Raw genomic sequence first — 26,520 nt, forward strand, 5'->3', positions numbered from 1 at the left:
GGCGAAGTAAAAGGAGCCAGACACAAAAGGACAAATAGCATGCGATCCCATTTATGTCAATTGGCCAGAACGGGCAAATGCAGAGACGGAGAGCAGATCGGGGCTTGCTGGGGGTGGAAATTGGGCAGTGGCTGCTAATATAGGAGGCGTTTCTTTCTCTGGTGATAAAAAAAAAAAAAAAGTTCTGCAGGCCAGACGGGGTTTTCTCAGCCTGATGTCACTCTGTCCAGGTTCAAGTTCTGTCTTCATAAGTTTACTAGCTGCATGGCCTTCGAGTGGCAGCTCTCTGTGCCTCAGTTTCCTCATAAGCAAAAATGATAAAGTTTGGTCGGGCGCAGTGTCTCACGCATGTAATCCTAGTACTTTGGGAGGCTGAGACAGGCGGCTCACCTGAGGTCAGAAGTTCGAGGCCAGCCTGACCAATATGGTTAAACCCCATCTCTACTAAAAAATACAAAAATTGACCTGGCCTGGCCGCATGTACCTGTAACCCCGGCTACTCAGGTGGCAGAGATGTGAGAATCACTTGAACCCAGGAGGCGGAAGTTGCAGTGAGCAGAGATCGTGCTACTATACTCCAGGCTGGACAACAAAGCAAGACTTCGTCTCAAAAAAAAAAAGTTCTGCAACTACAGAGTAGTGGCAGTTGCACAGTATTGTGAATGTACTTCATGCACTGAATTGTATACTTTAAAATAGCTAAAAGGGTAAATTTTATGTGTATTTTACCACAATAGGAGAAAATACCCTATATAAAGCAAAACGGCCCCTGCTTAGCACACAGTAACAGCGTGAGACATGATACTCTTTGCTATCGTTGACTTTCAAAAATGCCCCTCTTTTTCTTGCTAAGTTATTTTCAAAACATTTTTATTTGTTTAAACCCTTAAATCATAGCCCTACAGCAAGGAAGACACTGTTACTCCCATCTAGAGAGGAGAGGACAGATGCTCAGAGCTCGGCTTCAGTGAAGGGCAGCACCTGCTCTTGGTGAAGGCTATAGTGTTGGACACTCCCCTGGGTGATCCTTGTAGCAGTTTTCACAGCTCTGAGCCTCAGTCTCCCCATCTGTAAAATGGGGCTGTTAGTAGTCCCACTTCACAGATTATGAGGATTAAACAAGTTCATCAAAAGCGCTTCTGGCTTAATAAACACGGGTCAGCAAGGTTAGCAACACTGAAAGCTGTAGCGTCTGAGAGGCTGTATGTGCTAGCCACAGACATTGTTGTCTTATATATTTTACCATATTTGTACCAAACACATGCATGTGTGTACACAGGTCACCTCTGTGGTCACTGCTGTTCTGGGTGAATCCTGAGCCATAACCCAGGTTTCTTCTTTTTTTTTTTTTTTTAATAGAGACTGGATATTGCCATGTTGCCTAGGCTGATCTCAAACACCTGAGCTCTGGTGATCCACACACATCGACCTCCCAAAGTGCTGGGATCATAGGCATGACCCACTACGCCCGGCTCAGGTTTCTTGACCCCGATTGCCAGTGTTTCTCAAAGTGTGGCTCCCAGGTCACCTGTAGCAGAACCTTCCCCCACCAACACAGGGTCAGAAGGTGCTAGATAAAAATGCAGATGACCAGTCCACATCCCTCACCCACTGTGCCCCAATCTCTTGGGCAGAAGCCAGACATTTGCATTTTAACAATCTTTCTGGGTGACTTGTCACGCACATTTGCTTAAGAGCCAAGTTCCACACTTAAGAGGCCACCTGAGGACGGGGAACTCCTCCAGGGCAGGTCCCAGTCTTCAGAGAACCCAGAGGCAAAGTCATTAGCTTTTGAAAGAGGAACTGGGCCGGGCGCGGTGGCTCAAGCCTGTAATCCCAGCACTTTGGGAGGCCGAGGCGGGCGGATTACAAGGTCAGGAGATCGAGACCACAGTGAAACCCCGTCTCTACTAAAAATACAAAAAATTAGCCGGGCGCGGTGGCGGGCGCCTGTAGTCCCAGCTACTCAGGAGGCTGAGGCAGGAGAATGGCAGGAACCCGGGAGGCGGAGCTTGCAGTGAGCCGAGATCGCGCCACTGCACTCCAGCCTGGGCAACAGCGTGAGACTCCGTCTCAAAAAAAAAAAAAAAAAAAAAAAAAGAAAAAAAGAGGAACTGAAGCCAGCGCACAGCAGCCCAAATTACCCTCCTGAGCTCTACTTCTCTATTGCTCTCTGATGCAACCTCCTTATCACCTATGGCTGCTAAATAGGGTGACAGGTCCAGGGTGGCCGGGAGGGCTCTCAGGAAGCCCAGTGGGCCTCCCAGGCTTGCGCCCACCCTCCTCATCAGCCCCCCTTTCTCCCATTCATTTCTGAGATTGCAGACAATCCAAACCGCACAGCCTGCAGTTTTCCAACCAAACCAGGCACCTTTCTTTTAAAGTCATCTTTGAGGGCCTGGCTCAGGCCTGCGGGGGAAGTCTTGACCTCTGCTCCAGCTTAAGCTTCAAGGTGGCCCCTGCAAAGGGACTTCCCCAGGCTTCCCTCCTGCCCCTGGATTCTGGCACGTCATAAAGTGGCTCAGGGGGCTCTTGTATTTTACGAGCTCTGAATCAACAGGACGCTGTTGGTTTAACCAGTTTGGGTGTTTACTTTCTCTTGCAACAGTGCCCACCTGCAGCACAGCAGCGGCCACTGCAAAGGTTCAGCGAAGAAAACTTATACCAGCACAGGGTCCCCCACATCAGCCCAAGTGGGCCTGGAAATGGGATGTTATTGCCCGACTATCTGAAATTTGCCATCAAGCTGGGTGGCCAAGAATTATGATCTATCCAAGAACCTTAGGAGAGACTGGTTAGAGAAATTCGCTCCTGCAGAGAGGGCAGGTTCTGTTAATAACAGTGAACAGGCTGGGCATGGTGGCTCACCCCTGTAATCCCAGCACTTTGGGAGACCAAGGTGGGCAGATCACTTGAGGTCAGAAGTTCGAGACCAGCCTGGCCAACATGGTGAAACCCCATCTCTACTAAAACTACAAAAAAAGTTAGCTGGGCGTGGTGGTGCGTGCCTGGAATCCCAGCTACTTGGGAGGCTGAGGCAAGAGAATTGCTTGACTTGGGAGGTGGAGGCTGCAGCGAGTTGAGATTGCACCACTGCCCTCCAGCCTGGGTGACAGAGCAAGACTCTGTCTCAACAATGAAAATAAGTTTAAATTTAAAAATTAACAGGCCGGGTGGGATGACTCATGCCTGTAATCCCAGCACTTTGGGAGGCTGAGGCTGGCAGATCACCTGAGGTCAGGAGTTTGAGACCAGCCTGGTCAACATGATGAAACCCCATCTCTACTAATACAAAAAAAAAAAAAAAATAGCTGGGCGTGGTGGCATGCACCTGTAATCCCAGTCACTCAGGAGGCTGAGGTAGGAGAACTGCTTGAACCTGGGAGGCAGAGGTTGCAGTGAGTTGAGATTGTGCCCCTGCCCTCCAGCCTGGGTGACAGAGAGTGACTCTGTCTGAAAAAAATAAAAATAAGTAACAGCAGACGAGTACAAATGCTATAAAGACTACAGATTGCAGGCACATCATATACACATTTTAAAAAATATTCTGAAACACCCACACCATGAAGCAATTTAGGGTTCACAGATAAAAGTAACATTCTAATGTTGGGACTTTGAGCAAGACACTTAATTTCTTTGCCTCTGTTTTTCATCTATAAAATGGGAATATCACAGCACTAACCTCTCTGGGCTGCCTGCAGATTAAATGAGCTAATCCACGGGACTGCATGGTATCTCATCAGGACTCAGTGAATGTTAGTTGTGTTTATTTTTATTGCTAAACTTCATGAGACCACAAAGCAGCAATCATTCCCATTTTAGAGTAGAAGATATTGATCCTCCCAGAGAAGGAATAAGTTCGGGAGCTCACAGCGAATGGAGAGGCAGAATTTGGACCTACACTGTGGGATTCCACTACCCCACGGGTCCCCCTGCAGTGAAATGGAGGACTTCGTGGGAAAGACACCGGCCAGCCCAGGCAAGAAAGTTCCTCCCACTGGTCATCGTTCTGGCCCAAGCACTGAGCAACCCTGGCCTCGGCGCTCCAGCTGCTGTAAGCCCTTCTTGTCTCTGTATCAGGCCCCATCCTTGGCCGTGAGCCTGGTCTGGCTGGGCCTGGCTTGGCCCAGAATGTGCTGCTGACTCAGGCATCTCCCGGGAGAGGCTGTGAGTGGGGCCAGCAGACAGGCCCCTCAGCCTCCACTCTGGCTGTTCCCTGGGTCTTCCCTGGGAAGTGGGAGAGTGGAGGGGAACCAAAATCTCCCTTATTGTGGGGCTCACCTCTTTGAGGGAACCACTAAGGTCCATGGCAAGGGAGTGGGGCATGATGTGTGCAAATGCATGGGACGCACAGTGAGTGACGAAGCTCTAGCTGTGGGCCTCGGTGGGGTGGCCTCGGCTTCAGCTTTCTCATATGGAGAAATGCAGTGGTAGGGCCCCCCGTGAGACTTTCCTAGCTCATCCGCCCCACAGCACATCAGGCAGAGTAGGAGCTGCTGTCTCTCCTCCGATCGGATCATTACTCTCCCATTCCAATGTACGAACAGGGACCCTCTTCAGAATATTCCCAGACCCAGCGGGAATATTCTCAATGATCCAGAGCTCACCAGCCCCTAACCTGATGAGCTCTGGATCACTGAGGAACCCAGGCAGCCTGGACAGAGAAAAGAGCACAGCTTGAACCCCAGCTCTGCCCCTGCCTTGCCAGCTGTGGGACTGTAGCAAGTCACTCATCCTTCGGAGCCTCAGCCTGCAGGCGCCCACACCCTGCAAGGGTGCTTTTCTGTGCCTCCATCACTGGCATGTAATCAAATGCTTCTGAACAAATGAACTGAGCAAGCATTTAAGATGGGCCTTCTGAGGTTATGATGAGGATGGAAATGAGTTAACCTCAGTGCATTTGTGGGCACGCCGTAGGTGTTCAGAAGGGCCCTCTGCCTTCCCAGCTCCCTCATAACTAGCCCAGTAAAGGGCTGGGCAGGTAACTGTTTCAATCAGCACAGAAGCCACCCCAATCCTGGGCTCTCCAAAAAAAACAACTTTCCTCCACTCACTCATCAGCCGGCCCACCCCACTGGGCCAGATAACTATCGGGGTTCCTTCCCAGCAGCAGGGTGTGTTACAGGCTGTCTGCTCACCTGAAACAATGAATGTTTGCTCGACTCTCACACCAGCCTACTGCTTCCTGGGTTTCAGACTCCTGCAGTGACAGGGTAGCAGCCAGAGGTACGTAAAGCCTGCTTTACAGAACTACGTGAGGGCTGCAGGCAAGACAATGAGATCCGTCCACACTGGGCCACCACAAAGGAGGCACTTGAGTTACGCTGTGGGATCACGTCTGGCACTTCCTGTGTGAGGCACACACGCATTGAACCACCACCGCGAGGGAGGTACTATTATTCTTCCCATTTTACAGATAGGGAAAGTGAGGCATAGAGTGTTTAAGTAACCTTGCCAGGACTAAGTAGCCAGTAAGTGGCAGAGGCAGGATTTGAACCCAAGCTACCTGCCCCAGAGCCCACACTCCTAACCGCCACTCTAAACTGCTTCTCCCCGTCATGCGACTTTCTGGCGCTTCTGAAATAGGGCTTCTTGGTCATTTGTCTTGGAGAGCAGAGGCTGACAAAGGCCTGGCCAACCTGCTCTCTGTCCAGTGCTCCAGTTTCATCCAAGATTTACCACTATAGGATCTTGAGGGAGGCAATCTAGTGCCGGGGGTGGTGGGGGGATTGGGGGGTAGGGGGTGGGTGAACAGGTGCCCACAGCCCCCTGGAGGCCCCTGAGCTGGTCTCTGATTTATAATGAGATGATACTACCCTTTGGGTTTCTGGCCCATATAAATCTATCACTCAATATGTAGCTCAGCCTTGATGCCCCGAGGCTCAGTGGGATGCGATGTCACCGCTGGCTTGCCCCTCACTAGCTGGATGGCCGCGGGCAAGTTCACTTCTCCATGCTACAGTTTTTCCAGCCTCTTCTCATACTGATTCAGCCACAATACAGAAGGTGCTTGACACACAGTAGGTGATTAATAACTGTTCATTTCTCTACACCTCTTCCCTGTCCTGTCCCTCTCATCTTCTTTCTTCCTTCATTCTGCCTTCAAGTATTGATTAGCACCTACTATGTGCTAGGCTGTGTGCTAAATGAATATTAAAATAGAAATCACAGCTGGGCGTGGCAGGTCAGGCCTGTAATCCCAGCACTTTGGGAGGCTGAGGCAGGCAGATCACCTGAGGTCAGGAGTTCGAGACCAGCCTGGCCAACATGGTGAAACCCTGTCTCTATTAAAAATACAAAAATTCGCCAGATGTGGGAACGGGCTCTTGTAGTCCCAGCTACTCAGGAGGTTGAGGAACGAGAATTGCTTGAACCCGGGAGACAGAGGTTGCAGTGAGCCAAGATCATGCCACTGCACTCCAACCTGGGTCACAGAGTGAGACTCCATCTCAAAAAACATAATGTCAGCCCCCTACTTGGAACCCACGGCTTCCCATCTTAGAATAAAATCCAAATTCCCCACCTTGGGCTCAGACCTCACCTCTGACCCTTGCCCCACCTATAGCACTCCACACAGTCTCCTGGGGTACCTTCCTCCTCCCTGGAGACCCCGAGCTTATCCCTGCCTCAGGGCCTTTGTACTGGCTATACTTCCCCATGGACCAATCACTCAGGTCTGGGTGAACAAGCTCCATCCTCACAGAGGCCTTCCCTGATTGGCATGACACACACACATTTAACCAGCCTAGCCAACATGGTGATGTTGCTGTTCCCGCACCAAGCCACCAACCCGTGGTCCTTGTTATTTTTGTCATGACACTAGGCTCTCAAGTGCTGTCTTTGCTTGTTTATTGTCTGCCTTCCCCACTAGAATGTAACCTTTGTGAGGGCAGGGACTTTGTTTTGTCCAGTGCTCTATCCCTAGTGCCCAGAACAGTATATATCACATGCCAAATGTATTTTTAATTGAAAGAATAAATATTGGGAAGTCCACGATAATGACGTGAGTCATTTCAGCTTCCAGCAGGAGCAGCTGAACAAAATAAGCTGAACAAGATAAGATGCACAAAGTAAAGCACAGTCAACATGCCATCTGGGCCTCCCTAATTCTTTTGTTTGTTTTGAGATGGACTCTCACTCTGCAGCCCAGGCTGGAGTGCAGTGGTATGATCTTGGCTCACTACAACCTCCGCCTCCCAGGTTCAAGTGATTCTCATGCCTCAGCCTCCCAAGTAGCTGGGATTACAGGCATGCACCACCACACCTGGCTAACTTTTGTATTTTTAGTAGAGACGGGGTTTCGCCATGTTGGCCAGGCTGGTCTCGAACTCCTGACCTCAAGTGATCTGTCCACTTCAGCCTCCCAAGCTGCTAAGATTCCAGGCATGAGCCACCACACCTGGCCCGGGCCTCCCTAATTCTAAGGGTTTCCTGAAGAAATGCTGCACTAGCACCCAACTCCTAACTAGACCCAGGAGGGTAAAGTAAGGGATAAAATGGAAGGCGTGCAGGAAGCATTGGGGTCGTAGGTTTTCTAATTTTTGCTTTCAGGAAAAAAAAAAAAAAGCATAAGAAATAGCTGAATTTCCATAGGGAAAACAATGGAGCTGGACCCTACCCCACACCATACACAAAAACCAACCTGCATGGATCAGAGCCCCAAACATGAAACCAGAACCGAAAAGCTTCCAGAAGAAAATGTAACAGAATGTCTTTGCTGCCTTCAGATAGGCAGAGATTTCCTGGAGGAACGCAAAAAGCACTAATCCCAGACAAAAAGAAAATGTCAAATTGGGCTTCATCAAAATAAAATATGAATGTTCATGAAAAGACACTACCTGGGCCAGGCATGGTGGCTCATGCCTGTAATCACAGCACTTTGGGAGGCCGAGGTGAGCAGATTGCCTGAGGTCAGGAGTTCGAGACTGGCCTGGCCAACATGGTGAAACCCCATCTCTACTAAAAATACAAAAATTATCTGGGCGTGGTGGCAAGTGCCTGTAATCCCAGCTACTCCAGAGGCTGAGGCAGGAGAATCACTTCAGCCTGGGAGGTGGAGGTTGCAGCGAGCTGAGGTTGTGCCATTGCACTCTAGCCTGAGCCACGAGAGTGAGACTTTGTCTCAAAAAAAAAAAAAAAAAAAAAAAAAAAAAGACACAAGACACTACCTGAAAATAAACAGGTAAGCCACAGACAGGGGAAAAATATACACAAATCTGACAAAGGACTTATGTCCAGAATATATAAAGAACTGATGCATATTAACAATAAAAATATGAATAACCCAGTTAAAAATGGGCAAATAGTTGAACAGACACTTTACCAAAGAAGATACATAGGCCGGGCATGGTGGCTCACGCCTGTAATCCCAACACTTTGAGAGGTGGAGGCAGGTGGATGACCTGAGGTCAGGAGTTCGAGACCAGCCTGGCCAACATGGTGAAACCCCATCTCTACTAAAAATACAAAAATTAGCCGGGCATGGTGGCAGGCAACTGTAATCCCAGCTACTCCAGAGGCTGAGGCAGAAGAATCACTTGAAGCTGGGAGGCAGAGGTTGCAGTGAACTGAGATTGCGCCATTGCACTCCAGCCTGGGGGACGGACAAGAGCGAGATTCCGTCTCAAAAAAATAATAAAAAAATAGAAGATACACAGATAGCCAACAAGCATCTGAATCAGTAGTCATTAGGGAAATGCACATTAAAACTACAATGAGATCCCATTTCACACTCATTAGAAGGGTTAAAATTTAAAAGACTGACAATACCAAATATTGGTGAGGATGTGGAGCAACTGGAACTCTCATACATCCTTGTTCAGAGTGGAATATGGTGTTGAAAATACATAAATAAAAACATACACATCCAACTCCATTCCTAGGTCATTTACCCAAGAGAAATGAAAGCATTTGCTCACAAAAGGACTTGAATAGGAATGTTCATAGTAGCCTTATCCATAAACCCAAGCACTGGGAACAGACCGAATGTCTATCAATGGTACATAAACAATTGTTATATTCATGCAATTGAATAGTGCTCAGCAATAAATAGGAATGCACTACTGAATCACTCCATAGCAGTGACAGATCTCAAAAATAACATGCTGAGCAAAAACAGCCAGACCCAGAAGGGTACACACTGTATTAATTCCATTCTATAAAGTTCTAGAACAGGGAAGATTAATCAACCGTGATAGAAATCAGAAGAGCGGCTGCCTCCGTGTGTGGGCTTGAGGAGGAGGCCTTGGCTGAAGGGACATGGGAACGTTCAAGAGTGAAGAAAGCACTGTCTCGAGTGGTGGTTACGTGGGTATATGCGATTGTCAAAAATCACTGAACGCTTACAATCTGTGCAATCTACTTTAATTATACCTCCATAAAAAATATATATGTCACAAAGAGAGGCAGAGAGGGAAAAGAGCATGTGAGAAAATCCATTTTCTAACCCACACCCCATACCCACTCCCAAGCCCCGCAAAATGAGCAAAGTGAATTTACATTCTGTGCCCTGAGCTGGCAGGGCTTTGTGTGAAATTGCTTTACATGTTTTCTGAAATGCACTGAGCAGAGAGGCCCATCTGCTGGGCAGGGAGAAAGCCATGGTGGCTTGGGCGGAACTGCCTAGAGACATGGCTGGGCCTGGAGACACGGCTGGAGAGGTTCTGTTAAGTTATCTCAGGACGAGGTGTGTGCCTGTGGACGTCTCCTATCTCATTGCAGCCTTTTCTCCCCCACTGGGCAGTGTGGAAATACAGTCTGGAGACAGTCACTATGTGCCGAGCCCTGGTAAACATTGCCTGGTTCAGTCTTTATAGGACAGAGACTGACAAGTAAATGGGGCTGTCAGAGCACAAAGTGGGGGACCCCGTACCGTGGGGGGTCAGGGAATGCTTCCTCCTTGAGGAGCCGTCTAAACAGAGGCCTTGGAGGAGGAGGGGTTAGCCAAGCCACTGGAGGATAGGGAGGGGTGGGCTCCAGATAAGCACCTCAAAGTCTGCCCCACATCAGAATCACTGGGAGAGCTCTGAAAGCCCCCATGGCCAGGCCACATCCTGACAACCAAATCAGAGTCTCCGGGGTGGGACCAGGACATCAGTATTTTTTTTTCTTTTCTGAAACAGCATCTAACTTTGTCACCCAAGCTGGAATGTAGTGGTGCAATCTTGGCTCACTGCAGCCTCAACCTCCTGGGTCCAAGCAATCCTCCCACCTCAGGCCTCCAAGTAGCTGGGACTACAGGCACGCACCAACACGCCTGGCTAATGGTTTTTGTAGAGATGGGTTTTCACCATATTGGTCAGGCTGGTCTCCAACTCCTGAGCTCAAGCAATCCTCTAGCTTCAGCCTCCCAAAGCGCTGAGATTACAGACGTGAGCCACCGAGACTGGCCGGGCATCAGTATTTTTTTAATACAACTCCCGGGTAATTCTAGCATACAGTCAAGCTTGAGAACCTATGTTCTGGGTGGAGGTGACAGTGTGCAAAAGCCAAAAAGTCAGGGAAAGATCCCAATGCATCTGGGAACTGAGGAGCAGATAGGAAGGGAAGCCACGAAATGCAGTTGAGGAAATGTAGTGGGTTACATAGTACCCCCCTACCTGACTCCTCCTCCCTGCAAACCATCCACCCACAAGCTCAGAATGTACCTTATTTGGAACCAGGGTCTTTGCAGATATAATTAAGGTAAGAATGGAGATGAGATCACCCTGGATTAGGTATAAACCAAATAAGTGCATCCTCGTAAGCAACAGAAACAGACACACACAGAGACCCAGAAAAGGCCCGTGTGCAGACAGAGGCAGAGACTGGAGCAATGCAGCCACAAGCCAAGTAAGGCCAGGGAGACCAGCAGGCACCAAAAGCTGGCGGGGATGGCACCGGCGGTTTCTCCCCTGAGCCTCCAGCGGGAACCAACCCCGCCAACACCTTGATTTCAGACTTCTGGCCCCCAAAACAGCGAGAGAATACATTTCTATTGTTTCAAGCCACCTGGTTTGCAGTAATTGGTTATGACAGCCTAGGAGACTAACATAAGAGGGAAGCAGGCGCCAGCTCTACCCCTGCAGGGAAACTGGAGTTGAAGCTGACAACACCAAGAAGGCTGGGCTCAGGCGGGGAATGAGGCTGAGCAGGAGCAGAGGGGAACTGCTCCGTGCCAAGTGGAGAAGGGAGGGCAGGCCCCAGTAGCTGCTGTCTATCATGGATAGTCTTGTTGTTGGGGAAGACGGGGGTGATCCCTCTGACCTCTTCCATGCTCCAGAGAAGTGGGAGGTGCAGTTATCTACATGGAGTGGGAAGGGGTCGGGGCAGCATTGAGAGGTTGGAAGACTGGAGAAGGGTCAGGTCAGTCTTCCCGAGAATACGGAAAGGAGCAGTGGGGGAAGTTGGAAGGATCTCCTCGGCAATGCTAAAGCCCTAGTGGAAATAGAAGACTGCAAACATGAGGGTGCCAGTGTGTGCAAAAGTGAGATTGCAGCTCTGGCCAGCTGGCATGCAAATAAACATAAGGCACCTGCACTTCTAGCAAATCACTCCACCTTCCAAAGAGCAGTCTCTGGTAGTTTGCTCATGTTGTTTCTGCTAGCATCTGAGAACTTACCCTTGATCCCTAAGACGGTACATAAAAGGCATCTCCAAAGTAAATAAGTTAGCCTTGCAAATAAGTACCAGCCCACGAAATGTTTTTCTCACCAACTCACTCTCCCTGTCATTGGAGACTCTTGCTTAGTCAGTATACACTGTCTAAGGGTATACTGTCATTAGTAACAATTTATTTTACAATACTCTGCCAGCCCATGTTACTGACTAATTGCTAATATGTATTTACTGACTACCTCCCTATAGATTATACAGTAAGCTGTCAATAAATATTTATGGACCTACTAGGCACTGGTCTAGGGAAACAGAACAAAGAAGTAAATTAAAATGACAGAAAATTATTAGTGAGAACTAGAGTGGCCAGCTGGTAGCTCAGCTTGGTATTGCAAGAGAGGGTGAGTTATGGGAACCAAAAGAAGAAGGGATTTCATAGAACCAGAAAGTTGGAGACTGGCTTTCCTACCTACCAAGTAAAAACAGGTGAATCACCTTACCAAGAAGTCTCAGTTTCCTTCTCTGTCAAAAGAAGGCAGGTGAATCAGGCAAACGCCTTTTTAAAAAGAAAAGAAAACAATTTTCAATGTTCAAATAGCTTTCTAACACCCTGAAGATCTTGCTGGAGGAACATGTGGTTAAGTGATGATCCTCAAAGTCTTAGATCGACATAAGATAAGTTGCCTTGAGAAACCCAAAGAGAGGGAGGATCAGGGGCTCCTGTCCCCACCTTGCTACACACCCCAGTCCCATCCTGGAAAGTGAGTCATTTGCCAGAAAGGGGAGACCTTATCTGCTCAGAGTCCCCCAAATCACTGCAAGTTTCCTTCCAAAAACATCTTGAGAGGTTCAAAACCAAGACTTTGGTGGGGCAGCCATCATGACCAGCATTTGATGGACAGGAGTGGGGTCTACTAAGCTGAGTAGGGGAATTCCAATATTTCTAGTAATGGGGTTTTCAACATGTTTTCCCTTGTTATCTACTATTGGGTCTTTCTCTGCTAAGATCAGAATACAAGCTCACCACCAATTCAGACTGATCCACGTCTTGACTCGAAAGGCTGAAAGAAATTAGAGTGACTCTTCATTCATTTCCAAAGACCAACCAAGACCAAGTTCTGGCTGCTCTCCCAAAAAAGGGACCATCCTCTCCTTCCTGACTTTTCACCATGAGGGCTAGTCTTTCCCAAACTCTTCTGCAGAAAATACACTTTCCCTTTGCATGTTAGTCTTAAGACTTCCTCTGATTAACAGAAGCTATCTGCAGATATTTTCTGACCACAGAGCATTTTGATTTTTTACCATTTTTTAAAATCAGGATATTTTTTGGTTTATTTTTAAAAACCAGATGATTTCCAGCACCAGTTGATACACGCAGCAAAGCACCATGGCACATGTTTACCTATGTAACAAACCTGCACATCCTACACACGTACCTGAGAACTTAAAGTAAAATAAAATAGGCCAGGCAAGGTGGCTCACGCCTGTAATCCCAGCACTTTGGGAGGCTGAGGTGGTGGGTGGATAATCTGAGGTCAGGAGTTCGAGACTAGCCTGGCCAACATGGTGAAAACCCGTCTCTACTAAAAACTACAAAAAATTAGCCAGGCATGGTAGCAGGTGCCTGTCATCTCAGTTACTCAGAGGGCTGGGGTGGGGCAGGAGAATCACTTGAACCCGGAAGGTAAAAGCTGCAGTGAGCCGAGATCACGCCACGGCACTCTGACCTGGACGAGAGAGCAAGACTCCTTCTCAATAACAAAAAACAAGCAAAACATTTGACCACATTGAGTCTATATTCCCATGTGGAAATACTGGCTGCAGTTGAGTAGCAACAGCACATTTAGGTGGGGGAATGTCCCCAATCTCCACTATTCTCTGATGTCTGCCACCCAGCCTACCCCTTCATTTTCACCTCCCTGGCCTCTGTAGGAAGTTGAATTTGTGACACCTAGTTATGGTAAAATGTCCAGCAAAAAGGAAAAAAAAAGAAAAAACCCTGAACCATAATTTAATATGGAACATGTTTATAAGAGCATAAAACAAAATGTTGTTATAAGAAAGAGACTTTAAAATAATAAAAACAGTTTTTGTTTCTGGAACAATGCCTATTTTTTTCTTATGCTTTTTTTTTTCCCTCTCGAGACAGCGTCTCACTCTGTCACCCAGGCTGGAGTGCAGTGGCGCAATCTCAGCTCACCGCAACCTCCACCTCCTGGATTCAAGCGATTCTCCTGCCTCAGCCTCCCAAGTAGTTGGAATTACAGGTGCGCACCACCATGCCCGGCTAATTTTGTATTTTTAGTAGAGATGGGGTTTCACTATGTTGGCCAGGCTGGTCTCGAACTCCTGACCTCAAGTGATCCACCCAAAGTGCTGGGATTACAGGTGTGAGCCACCACACCTGGCCTCTTCTTTGTACTTTTTAAAGTAACTCCTAAACTTTCAAACACTGAGCGGATAATAAGTGTTGTCACATCTAATCGCACAGATTAACTACACAACTGTGTTAACATACAGGTAGACTTTAAACTTGGGTATAAAGTACATAAGAATGAGCTCAAAGCTACTTCTTCTTTTGAAACCTGATAGAAATGTGCCAGGTTTCTGCTCAGTGTCCTTCCAAATGGCAGATCCTGGTCACTTCATATTAGATTCTGAAAATCTTCTGTAATGACACAACCATCTGTCTGGGTGTCCTTATCCTCTCCAGACTGTAAGCTCATTAAGGCCAGAGAAAGTGGCCTGCTCATCTGTGGATCCCCAACCCCTGGGATAGTGCAGGATACAAAATAGAGCTCAGTCAACACGCAGAGATGGGCTATGGGTGGGGGACAGGGCATGGCTCCTGCATGCAAAAGCCCCGGTTCCAATCCCAACCCTGCCACTCTTTGGTTGTGTGCACAACTCACCCTCTTGTGACTCTACCTCCTCATCTGTAAAATGGGCACACTGACACCAGCTAGTGCCAGGGATTACTGTGAATATTCATACTGAGCAGCAGAGTCGAAGCTCAGTGAGTGAGAGCGCTGTGGTTTGTTGTTGTTATTTAAACAATAAAGAAGGAAAAGAAAAAAGGGAACCACGTACAGCAAACTCACTCCAAATGCATCTATCCTTTAAGACCAGAACGATATTTACGTATCTCAAGTCTTCCGAATGAAGCTTTAAGCTACTTATTGGCCCTATTATTTTTAATTTTCCCGTGAGGCCACGAAACCTTCCAGAACTCAATAGAAGCAGCAAGAGAACACTGCGATGTGCTCCGTCTCTGGCCCCTCTGGTCATCTCGGGTCAGCGTAACCCTGTGGGTCCCACACATTCCCACAGGCCACCCCAGGTACCTCACCCAGAATACACTGCTCCCAGGGGAAGCCCATGTGCCCTACGCTTTCCGAAGACAGACCGGGCCCCAGGGTCCAACTCACAGCACTCGATGGGATTAGATGCAGTCTGCAAAGAGACGATTCTGCCACTGGACTCTGGGATGTGAACTCGGAAAACCAGCCTCACCCGCGTATTCTTTCTTCCAATGTCCGTCTCGCCTTTCCGCAGCTCAATGTCGGCGTTTCTGAGCTTCAAGATCCCCGCACAGTCGATGCTGCCAGGATGTTAAGAACCCCATTATCACCAACTGTCTTCAGGAGCAGGAAAGATCACCCCCAAACCTGCCTTAGGCAGCCAAAATAATTTTACAGCCAGCCACTGGGGAAAACTGCAATACACCCACATAGGCATTTCAGCCAGGAATGTATACCAAGATGGAGGGAAAAGCAAACTTAACAAAGCAATTAGAGAAATGCCCCAGTGAAATTACTTCTCTAGGGAGATTTTTCATGCCAACTCTTCTACTCTCAAAAATATCTGAAAAACTCTATGTAACTGGGGAATACTGATTGTGGACCATTCAATAGAGCAGTGAATCAACATGAAATCTCTTGAATAAATGTACTGTGACTGTGTATGAGAGCATCCTAGTTCTTAGGAAATGCACCCTGAAGTATTTAAAAGTCAAAGGGCGTAAAGTCTGCAACTACCTCTCAAACAGCTCGGGAAGAAATGGAGAGGTGGGAAGGAACGTGCTGGAGCACAGGTGAAGCCTGTTAACACCTGGGAAAGCCGAGGGGGCAGGATTCCAGGAGTTCTTTGTATACTTCTTGCAGTATTTCTGTAAGTTTGAATTTATTTTCCCATCCAAAGGTTTTTTTAAACCCCAAAACGTGTGCAATGGTTCCCAGACTTCAGCCACAAGCATATTAGGTTTGTGAATTTGGACCTCTCTGCCTCATTACTTAATGATCTCTCTAGGTCAAATTAATTTTTTAAATATAAGTAAATTTAACCTGATCCCATGCAACATAATACAAAGATTCATGAGTATTCTTCCTCCCAAGACACATGAAAATGCGGACATACTATACTTTTTTTTTTTTTTTTTTTTTTTTTTTTTGAGACAGAGTCTCGCTCTGTCACCCAGGCTGGAGTGCAGTAGTGTAATCTCGGCTCACTGCAACCTCCCCCCTTCAGGTTCAAGCAATTCTCCTGCCTCAGCCTCCAGAGTATCTGGGATTACAGGCGCCTGCCACCATACCCAGCTAATTTTTGTATTTTTAATAGAGATGGGGTTTCCCCATGTTGGCCAGGCTGGTCTCAAACTCCTGATCCCAAGTGATCCACCCGCCTCGGCCTCCCAAAGTGCTGAGATTACAGGTGTGAGCCACCACGCCTGGCCTATGTATTATGCTTTTAAAATAGAAATATTTAAAACAGAAATCACAATGGGTTGATGGATCACAGACTGAGAACTGCCATCAACAGCTGCTTCCATCCGTTCCGTAGAGTTCTCTCTCCGAAATCCCTGCCACCTGCCCCCTGCTCGCTTCTCCATGAAGACCCACCGCCCTCAGCCCCCAGCCCTTACGTTGCCCTCATGTTGTTTTTGGGCTCCAGGGGGATCTCCAGGACTTTGGTGTTGCCCACAATCTTCTCATAGCTGGTGGTGGTGACAGTTTTCCCCGTGATTCGGTGCACCTGGTAGAAGGCATGCGGCTTAAGGATCCGCTCATCGGCTGTCCCAATGAAGATCTGAAGTCCCAGAGGCTTGTTTTCCATGTAGCCATGGAGCTGGTGGGGGAGAAAACAAGATCATTATGATGTGGGGTGTGGTGGCTCTAATCCAATAAACAAAAAAGACCAGAGAGCTCATGGGCAGCAGACAGAGTATGGGATTTCCGCCGCATCTGGAAGAATAGAGAACTGGAAACAACCTTGATGTCCAGCCAGAGGGTAACGCTTGGATAAATTACAGGCATCCCCTCTAACACTGAATATTAAGCAGCCACTAGAAAGAATACAGTCAGTCAGAATTTCATTTATGGAGAAACAGCCAGAAACTGTGCTTAATTGATGACTGAGGGTGGAAGGAGTGTTGCATAGTAATTAGGATAACTGAAATTAACTGAAAATAAACTGAAAGGACAAACATAGAACTCTTGATAGTGATTCCCTGGGAAGATCAGAAGAAAGAACTGTCACTTCTTACATGACTATATTCCAATGAACAAAGTTTGACTGTGGAACTTTAAAAAAGCGTGCGACAAAAATGCCATAGTCTAAGTCAAAAGATAAAGTCTGAAAGAAAATATGTGCAACATATAACAGATAAAACATTAGCACATACAATATATGAAGAATGCCTATAGTGAGTAAGTAAAAGATTCCCTGGCCATCTATTTAGACTCGAATCCCAATCCCAATGGCTTTCCCTATCTCCCTCTCCTACTTTTTATCCAGTCTAACACACTATATATTTTCTTGATTCCTTTTGTCTAAGTCTTTCTCCCAGAACTAAACTGTCACATCTCTGAGAGCAGGGATGTTTGTCTAGTTAATTTGCCACAAAATCTCTAGTGCCTAGAATAATGCTTGGCACCTAGTAGGCATTCTAGTACATATTTGATGAATGAATTAATAAGGCTATCCAACAGAAAAAAAATGAGTAAGATATTTGAACAGAAAATTCAGAGAAAAACAAATGACCAGTTTGACTTCTAAACAGAAAAATGCAAATGAGACAACCATGAGATACCACTTTTCACCCATTAGAGTCAGATTGGCACACTTGTAGATATTTGATAATATCCAGTATTTTGGAGATTGCGGGGGAACAGACACTTTTATGCAGATGATAGCAATATAAACTGGTGTAACTATTTTAAAGAGTATTAGAGCAACAGCTTTAATAAAACTACATAAATAAACGTTCTTTGACTCAGTAATTCCACCTCTTGGTATGCACCCTAGAGAAACACTGTATATGCAGGAGACACGTGCAAAAATGTTTACAAAAACAAACAGAATAATGAACAATGAGTTACGTCAATAGCCTGACTACTAATAGGACATTCCTAGGCTATGATACACTAAGAAGCATTTTAAAAAATAGTGAGGTAGAAGTCTATGAACTGACCCAGAAAGATCTAGGACACACTGTTGAAAAACAAAAGCAATGTGTAGAAAAATATGTATAGCATGACACAACTTAAAGAAATGCAGAATGTTTTCCATCCATCCAGTTACAATAGAAAAAGGTGTAAAAGGATGTGCTCTAAACTGACCACATCATCATCACCTCTGTGAATGGAGGAGGAGCTCAAGATTGAGAAGGTGATCAAAGAGGACTTTGACTTTCTATGCCATGTTATAGGAAGAATAGATTCCTAGAAACCTGTGAAATATTAAAAGTATATATATATATGTATGTATGTGTATATATATATGTGTGTGTGTGTATGTGTGCGTGTGTGTATATATATATATAAAATAACAAGAGACAAAAGGACATTGATCTAGAGTTTGATGATGTGTTCCTGTCTTGTCATTGAGTGGAGAGACACTAGACAAATCATTTAATCTTTCTGTGCCTCTATTCCTTTCTCCACTAATTGAGTGGGACTACAAGTGACAACTCACGAAGAGCCCACTCTTCTCTGGAGATCCTTCAGTAGGATCTCCAGTCACCTGCCAAAAGACAAAGTTGCAAGGTGATGAATGAGTACACATGGTCTAGAACTGTGCTATCCAATGCAAGAGCCACTAACCACATGGATATATTCATTAAAATTAAGTAAATTGAAAATTCAGTTTTTCAGGTGCACTAGCCACATTTCAGTGCTCAGCAGCCACAGTGCACAAACAGCACAGACACAGAACATTTCCATCATCACAGTAAGTCCTATTGAACAATGCCGGTCTGAAAAGATGGCACGCTCATGTCCCCTTCTAAAAGCCACACAAAGAGAGAGGCTGGGAGTGGAACTGTGTTAGATGATCACCTTCTTCATAACCGGCCAGACACTTACATAAGTGTCTGACACACACCTGAGAGGCAGCCTTGGGCCAAGATGGAAATCCAAGTCAGAAGCCGCTTATCTGAAGAACGGCTACTGTGCTCGGTGACGAAAATCAAAAGAAGGGCAGCATTGAGAAGAGATTTTGTTTTTGTTGTTTTTGCTTTGCATTTGAGCCCAAGACAAATATATTTCCTCATCTCCTCTCCTGGATTTATCAGGAGTTGGTATCAAGAAGAAAGGTAGGATGCAGAGTGAGCCCTGATGATGTGCAGCTGTTTCCTCCCAATGACAGAAGCGCAGAAATCGCCTGCTGGGTGTACTCAAGATAAACAGGCAGGGAACACCTGGAGATAAAATCTATCACATCCCTACAGCTCCACCCGAATCCAGCCATTTCCATCCCCTCTCTTGTTGGTACACCTGCCCGAGCCACCATCACCCCTCATTGGAGTGACTAGCACAGACTGCTCAGCTTACCTCCGGCTGGTCTTTCACAGAACAGCTCAATGATCTTTTAAAAATGCAAATCAGATCCGGATACTCCCCTGCCTACAACCCTCCAAAGACTTCCTGTGGCCTTAGAATAAAATCCAAACTCGGTGTGATAGTCTAAGAGCCTTCCTACAGCCCAGCCTCTGCCTTCTCCTCCACCACCCCACTAGGCTCCTGCCAACCCCAGCCATCTTCCTGTTCCCTGAACACACCAAAGTCTTTCTGACCTCAGGGCCTTTGCACAAGCCATTTTCTCTGCCTAGAATACTCTTCCACTGGCACATTTGGGTTTCAGATCTTCAGGTTTTTCCTGAACCAGATTAGATACACTCAGTGCTAAAGCCAGCTCTTTAGGCATTACAAGAACCAATCATTAAACCTATAGGAATTTTAAGAGCCAGTTGACACCACTTTGGTCACTTGGTATGTACATTTCCAGCCATAGTGGGAATATTTACACCACAAAAATTGACAGATGCTATAAACCAGGGCTTTTTTTCCCCCTGGAAAACTGGATGTTAAGCATTTACTAGCACATCACTGGAATATTTACTTCATTAACACCTGAAATTTCCTTGTTTAGTTATTTGCTGAACACCTCTCCTGCCTGAACATGAGTTTCACAGTAGTAGGAACCTTGCTTATTTTATTAGCACGGTCAATGAACATTTGTTGAATCATCTGTCACCATCAACAGTAATGCAGCACCAGGCGTGATGGCTCACGCCTGTAATCCCAGCACATTGGGAGGCCAACGTGGGTGGATTTCTCGAGCCCAGAAGCTCAAGACCAGCGTGGACAACATGGCCTAACCCTGTCTCCACAAAAAAAACTCAACAATTAGCCAGGCATAGTGTCGCATGTCTGTAGCCTCAGCTGCTTTGTGGCGCTGAAGCGAGAGGATCAGTTGAGCCCAGGAGGTTGAGGCTACAGTGAACCACAGTCATGCCATTGCGCTCCAGCCTGGGTAGCAGAGCATGACCCTGTCTCAAACAAATAAACCAACAAAAAACAGTAACGCAGCAGTGAAAGCATGTTTCCCTCATGCTGCACACCACACTTAACGTTTTATACATCTCACAACAATTCCATGTAAAATGGGCTCACTGCTACCCAAATTTTACAGGTGAGGAAACTGAGGTTGCTAAGATCAGGCAACTTGTCCCAGTCAACACAGTGAGCATAAGGCAGAGCCAGGTTCCAAACTCCAGCCTCTCAGGCTCCAAACCCACCCGCTTCCCTGCCACCTTCTCCCTGTCCTCAGTGCCTGGTGGATTCCACTCTGCTCTCTGACTACAGGTCAGAAACGGCAGGTCCTCAAAGGGAAAATAAGTAAGAGCTAAGATGCAACATCAAGAATGTGCTTCCTGGGGCCAGCCATGGTGGCTCACGCCTGTAATCCCAGCACTTTGGGAGGCTGAGGCAGGCGGATCTCTTGAGGTCAGGAGTTCAAGACCAGCCTGGGCAACATGGCAAAATCCCATCTCTATGAAAAATACAAAAATTAGCCAGGCGTGGTGGCACGTGCCTGTAATCCCAGCTACTCGGGAGACTAAGGCAGGAGAATCACTTGAACGAGGGGTCGGAGGTTGCAGTGACCTGATATTGCACCACTGCACTCCAGCCTGGGTGACAGAGCAAGACTCCATCTCAAAAAAAAAAAAAAAAATTAAAATAAAAAACAGAATGTGCTTCCTGCTGCACAGGAGTGGGGGAGGAGGGAGGGAGAGAAGAAGGAGCACAGAGGGAGATGGAGGGAGAGAAACAAACAGCAACCTCAACAAACAAAAATGGTAGCTCCTTGAGAGCAAAACCTTCTCCTTTATGAAAGCCAAGAATGGCCTCTCTGAGTTGAAGAGCAGCCTCTGGGTTGAGCTGGGCTGGCTCATACAATGTCAACAGACAGAATCCACCTGGCACTGGTGAGAGTCCCTTCCCTGCCTCCCCGGGTAACACCAGAAAGCAGTGTGGTATAGCAGAAAGCACAGAGTTTTTCACTTTGGATCAGACGTATCTGAATTTTGATGCCAGCTTTGCTTCTCGATGGCTGTGTGACTGTGAGCAATTGCTCCACCCCTGAGTTTCCATGTGCTCAGATAAAAGGGGGACATCACCCCCCACCCTGCAGGCCTCTTCTGAAAGGCGAAATAAGGTGACCTTTGTTGGGCACCAAAGCACAGCACACGGTAGGTACCCATGAAACTAGAACTTTCCTTGTCATCAGAGGATGACGCAAATCGAAACAGGGAGGTGATATTACAGAACTGAATGGAAGGGTGAAGAATGAATGTGAACAAAGTGAGAACCAACGTGAAGGCCTCCCATGCGGGAAAGCCCGGGCACTAATTCCAGTCTTCTCAGTGGGCTGGCTCAACAGTCGCCAGCTTGGAGTGTCAGAGGAAAGAGGGGCCAGGTGAAGAAACCTCGCCATCTTGCATGAAAAGAACACTTCCCGTCCACCCTCCATCCTCCCCTTCTGCAAAAGGTGCAGAATGTGCCCAGAATCCCCACTGCTCAGCTGCCTCATTCTGGAAGAGCCTTCCTTGCCAGGTTCCCAGAGGTTTGATGAGAAGAACAGATAGCCATTCACTTGCTTCTCCAAAAAGTCAGTGATTTGGGTTTTGCAAATAGAACTTGATGTTTTGAGATGACGTGATCTGCCCTTCTGGTTCCAAACTCCCCATCATCCCCATTTTCGGGAGACTTTGGTCAGGAGGCTTTTCAGGCTTCTGCAAAGGTGAGGTCTTCTTGGTGGCCTGGGCTAGCAGGATCACACTCCGGGCACAGCAGACACATCCTGCAATACAGGAGCTCCACGTCACTGGCCTCCCGAGCAAAGGAAGCGCCACTTCCTGCAGCCAAGGTGAAGGCGAAAGTTTTCTGCTTCTTGTAATTTCCCAGGCGGTTGAAAAGGTTCCAGGAAGAAGCAGTGCTTCTAGTGCACACCATGAAGGGCTGAATGCATGGGAGGGGAGTGTCTGCGGCGTCTGTGGGGGTGGGGGCCCAGGCTGCAGCTCAGTGCGACTTCCATCCACCAAACTTCCCATCAAAGGGACCAAGAAGCAAGACTGCAGGCTTGGGGGCGTCGTTCTATTAATAATCCACTCTGTCCCCTCGTCAGCTCAGCTGCTTGAAAAACCGGATCTGAGGAATGATGTGTGATTCAGACATCCCACCACAGTTAGCTATATAAACGATGCCATCCAACCTCGCCACAAGGAAAACGTTGCATCTTCCACAGGTGAAGACCTTTCTGTACAGTATGTTGGTATCACTTGCAAACATAGCATCATGTAATCTCCATAACAATGCTCAGAGAAGAGCAGTGTTATCCCATTTTTAGAGGACAACGGGTGAGGCTCAACCAGGTTAAGTAACTTGCTCACCATCCTACAGGTCATAAGTGATCAGATGGCAGCAGCCTCCATTGGCCCTGTTTGTTTCTTCTGTTGTACGGCTGATTCCTGATTCAGAAAAAGGCAAAATCCCCCCACCCCAGCCCCCCAAGTCTGGCCTATGCATTTTAAGACAGGCAAGTCTATCCCACCAGGTCAGCAAGAAGAACCCACAGACACGCAAACATGGCCTCCACATGTTAAAGACCCACAGTGTCAAAGAGAAAGCTACCCAGACTCACCCCCTACCTGCCACCAAATTCAAGATCTGCCTGTTCTTAGTGGCAACTTAACTGTTCTGACACAAAGATAAAAAGGCATCAATATCTGTTGATTCTTGCTGTTCCTTTTTCTTGGTATAAAGTACTAAGAGTTCGCTCGTTGCAGGAAAAAATAGACAAGATAAATTACAAAGAGAATACCCCCTGAAAATAAGTAAGCATTTGAATGTACATCCTTCCAAACTTTTTTTTATTCCAAACTGTTTTATTATTCATTTTATTTTTCCTCTTACTTGACAAATAATAATTTTATCTATTTATGGGGTACAATGTGTGATGCTTTGATGTGTTTACATTGTGGAATGATGAAATCAAGTTAATTAACTCATCCATCACCTCACATACTTATTGTTTGGTGGTAAAAACATTTCAAATCTACTCTTAGCAATTTTGAAATGTAGACAATGATTATTTACTACAGTCACCATTCTATACAAGAGATCACTAAAGCTTATTCCCCTAACTGAAGTTATCTACCCTTTCAGACTTTTCTTCCAGGCACACAGATGAACATATTGGCATTCGAGTTTATGTATTGTCTCCATTGACTAAGATGGTCATGTCCTCTTGTCATTGAATCTTGCTTTATGAGAATCTCAAAGAACTACTTGGCATATCCCAGGGTTCGGACTAGCCCAAGGCCAGTGAGGTCCCCAGGACACATGATCTGAGGAGGCATTCACTATCAAGGTCCAGCAAATGCAAGGTGGGCACCTGAGAGTGAGCCCCACTCTCCATTTGGCCCCCTGGTGCCTCTCTTCCTGCACCCCAGCCCCAGCCCTGCGTGCCCATTCTGCCTGTGGATCCCTGCAGCCAGTTGCACATTTAGATGGTTCCCAACTTTCCCCCATTACAAACACTGCAGTAAGAACCCTTGCAAATGGCAGTTCCCTGAAAACGACTGTGCTATCAACTGTGCCCAGGGCTTTTTAAATACTCTCAGTTGGACGATTCCAATCCAAAATGTGGGTCTGATTTTCAAAATGGCAATGGGCCAAACAAACTGTTTTGAATTTTACTAAAATAAAACATTAACGATGTTAAGTAGCATTTTTGTTGAATTTGAAATATTAGGAAATTGCTATCATCCTCAAAGATTTCACTCTGAAAGAAAGAAAAAGCCCAGAGTGGCGGGGGCCGGCCGGGGGAAGGCCGGGCCAGGGGAGGGTGCCGGGGAAGAGTACTGCAATTCCCCACGGCCATGCAGCACGTGGGGAGAAAATCTGTACAAACACACATGGATCCCAGTTGAGTATTTATTTTGGGGTGCAGAAGTTGCAGCACATACCTGCCACCCTAACCCCACCTTCCACCCCACATACACGCACACAGACACACACACAAGCAGACCAGGCACACTTCGTCCATGACTTGACTCTCAGTCATTCCAACAAGCCATGATTGTGTGTTAATCACTTCAATAAAAACCCTAATTCTTGGTACCTCTCTCTGCCTCCATCCCGTATTAGATCCATCTCAAAGCCCTGTCAATCCCATTCCCTAAATCCCACTCAAATTTGCTACCTGTGCCTCCTCCATCACTTCCACGCTAGTACCCTGGTCAAAGAGGGGGCCCAGTCTTGCCCACCCCTCTCCCTCCACCTACACACAGTCTTCCTCACATAGCAATCCAGCTAGAAAGATCCTTAAAATGGTAAGTTAGAGCTTATGCCACCTCTGCTCAAATCCCAATAGCAAACATCTTCCCTACATCAAAAAGCCCAAGTCCTTACCATGACTCAGAAGATCCCATATGATCTGGCCCTGCTTCTCTATCTCCCACCCACCCTTCTTCCCTCCCTGCTGCCCCCCATGACAGCCACACTGGCCTTGTCACCCTCAAGAGACTGAGGCACCCAGCAGGCAGGTGCCCATCCCTGGATTCCAACACTTATCGTGCCCTCAGCTTGAAATGCTCTCTCCGCATGACCCACAGGGCTCACCCCACTCTTCATTCAAACCTGTCCTCAGGTGACCTCTCATCAGAGAAGCCTTCCCAGACAGCCACACCCCAAGGTGACACCCCACGCCCTTCTCACTCTCCCTCCACACACCCTGCCTTAAGTTGCATCATCCACCTGACACTTCCCTCCACCTGACCCCGCATGTGATACTTATTTGCTCTTTGCTGCCTCCCCCAGTAGAATGTCAGTCCCCTGGGGGCAGCACCCCATCTTTCCTGTTCATGGTGCAGCCTCAATGCCTAGAGAACCATGCAGGTGTCCAACAAGTGAGCAAGGCTAGAAGGGACTATGTGTGACATCACGGGAGGAGCCAGAGCAGCTGCAGTCTCTCCAGACGCGCCCCTCTCCCATGACAAAGAGCTGTTATACGCCCACACCGGTTTCTCTCCAGCTTGGGCAATTCTCCTCCCGGCCCACAGCGACCATTGTGTCACAGAGCCTTGTCCTGCTCGGTGTGGGCACGACTCAGCTGGTTGGACAACTGATACCTGGGCTGCCCTGTTCCAAACAGAGGTGACAGCATCTCCAGGTACGATGAAGGAGCCCTATGCCTGCTTTCTGACCCAGCTGGGATCCCACTGGCTGGATGTGTCTTCAGTCCGGCAGGAGGCCACTGTGGTCAGCTGCCCTGCTGATAGCGGCACATTTTGCAATTACACAGGGAACCATAAAAAGAGAATTAGACATTCTGGACAGGCTTGAAAACCAAACAAGTCAGGCTCTCTCAGTATTCTAAATTAAGAACCAAGTCATTCTATATTTCTCACATCACTGAAAATTAAAAACAGACATATCTACCGCATAGCAAGCACGCTCACTCAAGAGAGGCTTGATGGCCCAAAACATGCTAGATTTGTTTCCAATTACCATGTCCACATTTGAAATGCTGAGGAAGCCCTAGAAACCAGTGTGGGGAGATCAGAGGCAAGGCACATTAGCCTAACAGGACTCAGGACCAAAGGCTGAACCCCAGCCCCCTCTACTCACGGCCCCCATGGGGTCTTTGAATAAAAAACCTGGATTATTTTGTCCTCTCCTTTGGGCTGGAGGCATGAACCTTCCCTTCTCTGCTCTCACCTGCCCCTCTCCACTCTCAATCTCCAGCTTCTGGTCCCCTGGACAGACATGTCAACCCAGCCATGGGCTCCCTACCAGCATTCCCGTCCCCACCACCATATAGGAGCTGGGTCTGGAAGGATGGGATTAAAATATGCAAGCCTTCTTTGAGTTCAACTTTGAAGTTGGGCTTTTTCTTATTGATTTTTTTTTAAGAAGTCATACAAGTGCTTTTCACGTCTTCTGTCTGTATTCCTCTTGTGTAGAATCAGTGTAACATTGAGATCAAGAGTCTGAGTCCTAGAGTCCAACCATCTGGGTTTACATCCCGGCATTGACACTTAATGTGTCATGGCAGGAAAGTGACTTGCCATCTCCAGGCCTCAGT

At 47.2% G+C, this 26,520-nt stretch overlaps 1 protein-coding gene across 8 annotated transcripts in view; it reads right to left on the reverse strand.

Annotated features, from left to right (window-relative positions):
• The window catches only part of NFATC2 (nuclear factor of activated T cells 2), a 176,946-nt gene that overhangs the window by 73,996 nt on the left and 76,430 nt on the right, over nucleotides 1-26,520 (reverse strand). For all 8 annotated transcript variants that reach the window (XM_077951993.1, XM_028828511.2, XM_028828512.2 and 5 more), the window contains exons 4-5: nucleotides 16,514-16,716; nucleotides 15,021-15,193 (exon numbers count right to left, since the gene is read on the reverse strand). In XM_077951993.1, the coding sequence (XP_077808119.1) occupies nucleotides 15,021-15,193; nucleotides 16,514-16,716 (376 nt within the window). The remainder of the gene's footprint in view (nucleotides 1-15,020; nucleotides 15,194-16,513; nucleotides 16,717-26,520) is intronic.

This window comes from Macaca mulatta, chromosome 10 (genome assembly GCF_049350105.2).
Source record: "Macaca mulatta isolate MMU2019108-1 chromosome 10, T2T-MMU8v2.0, whole genome shotgun sequence".
NCBI lineage: Eukaryota > Metazoa > Chordata > Mammalia > Primates > Cercopithecidae > Macaca > Macaca mulatta.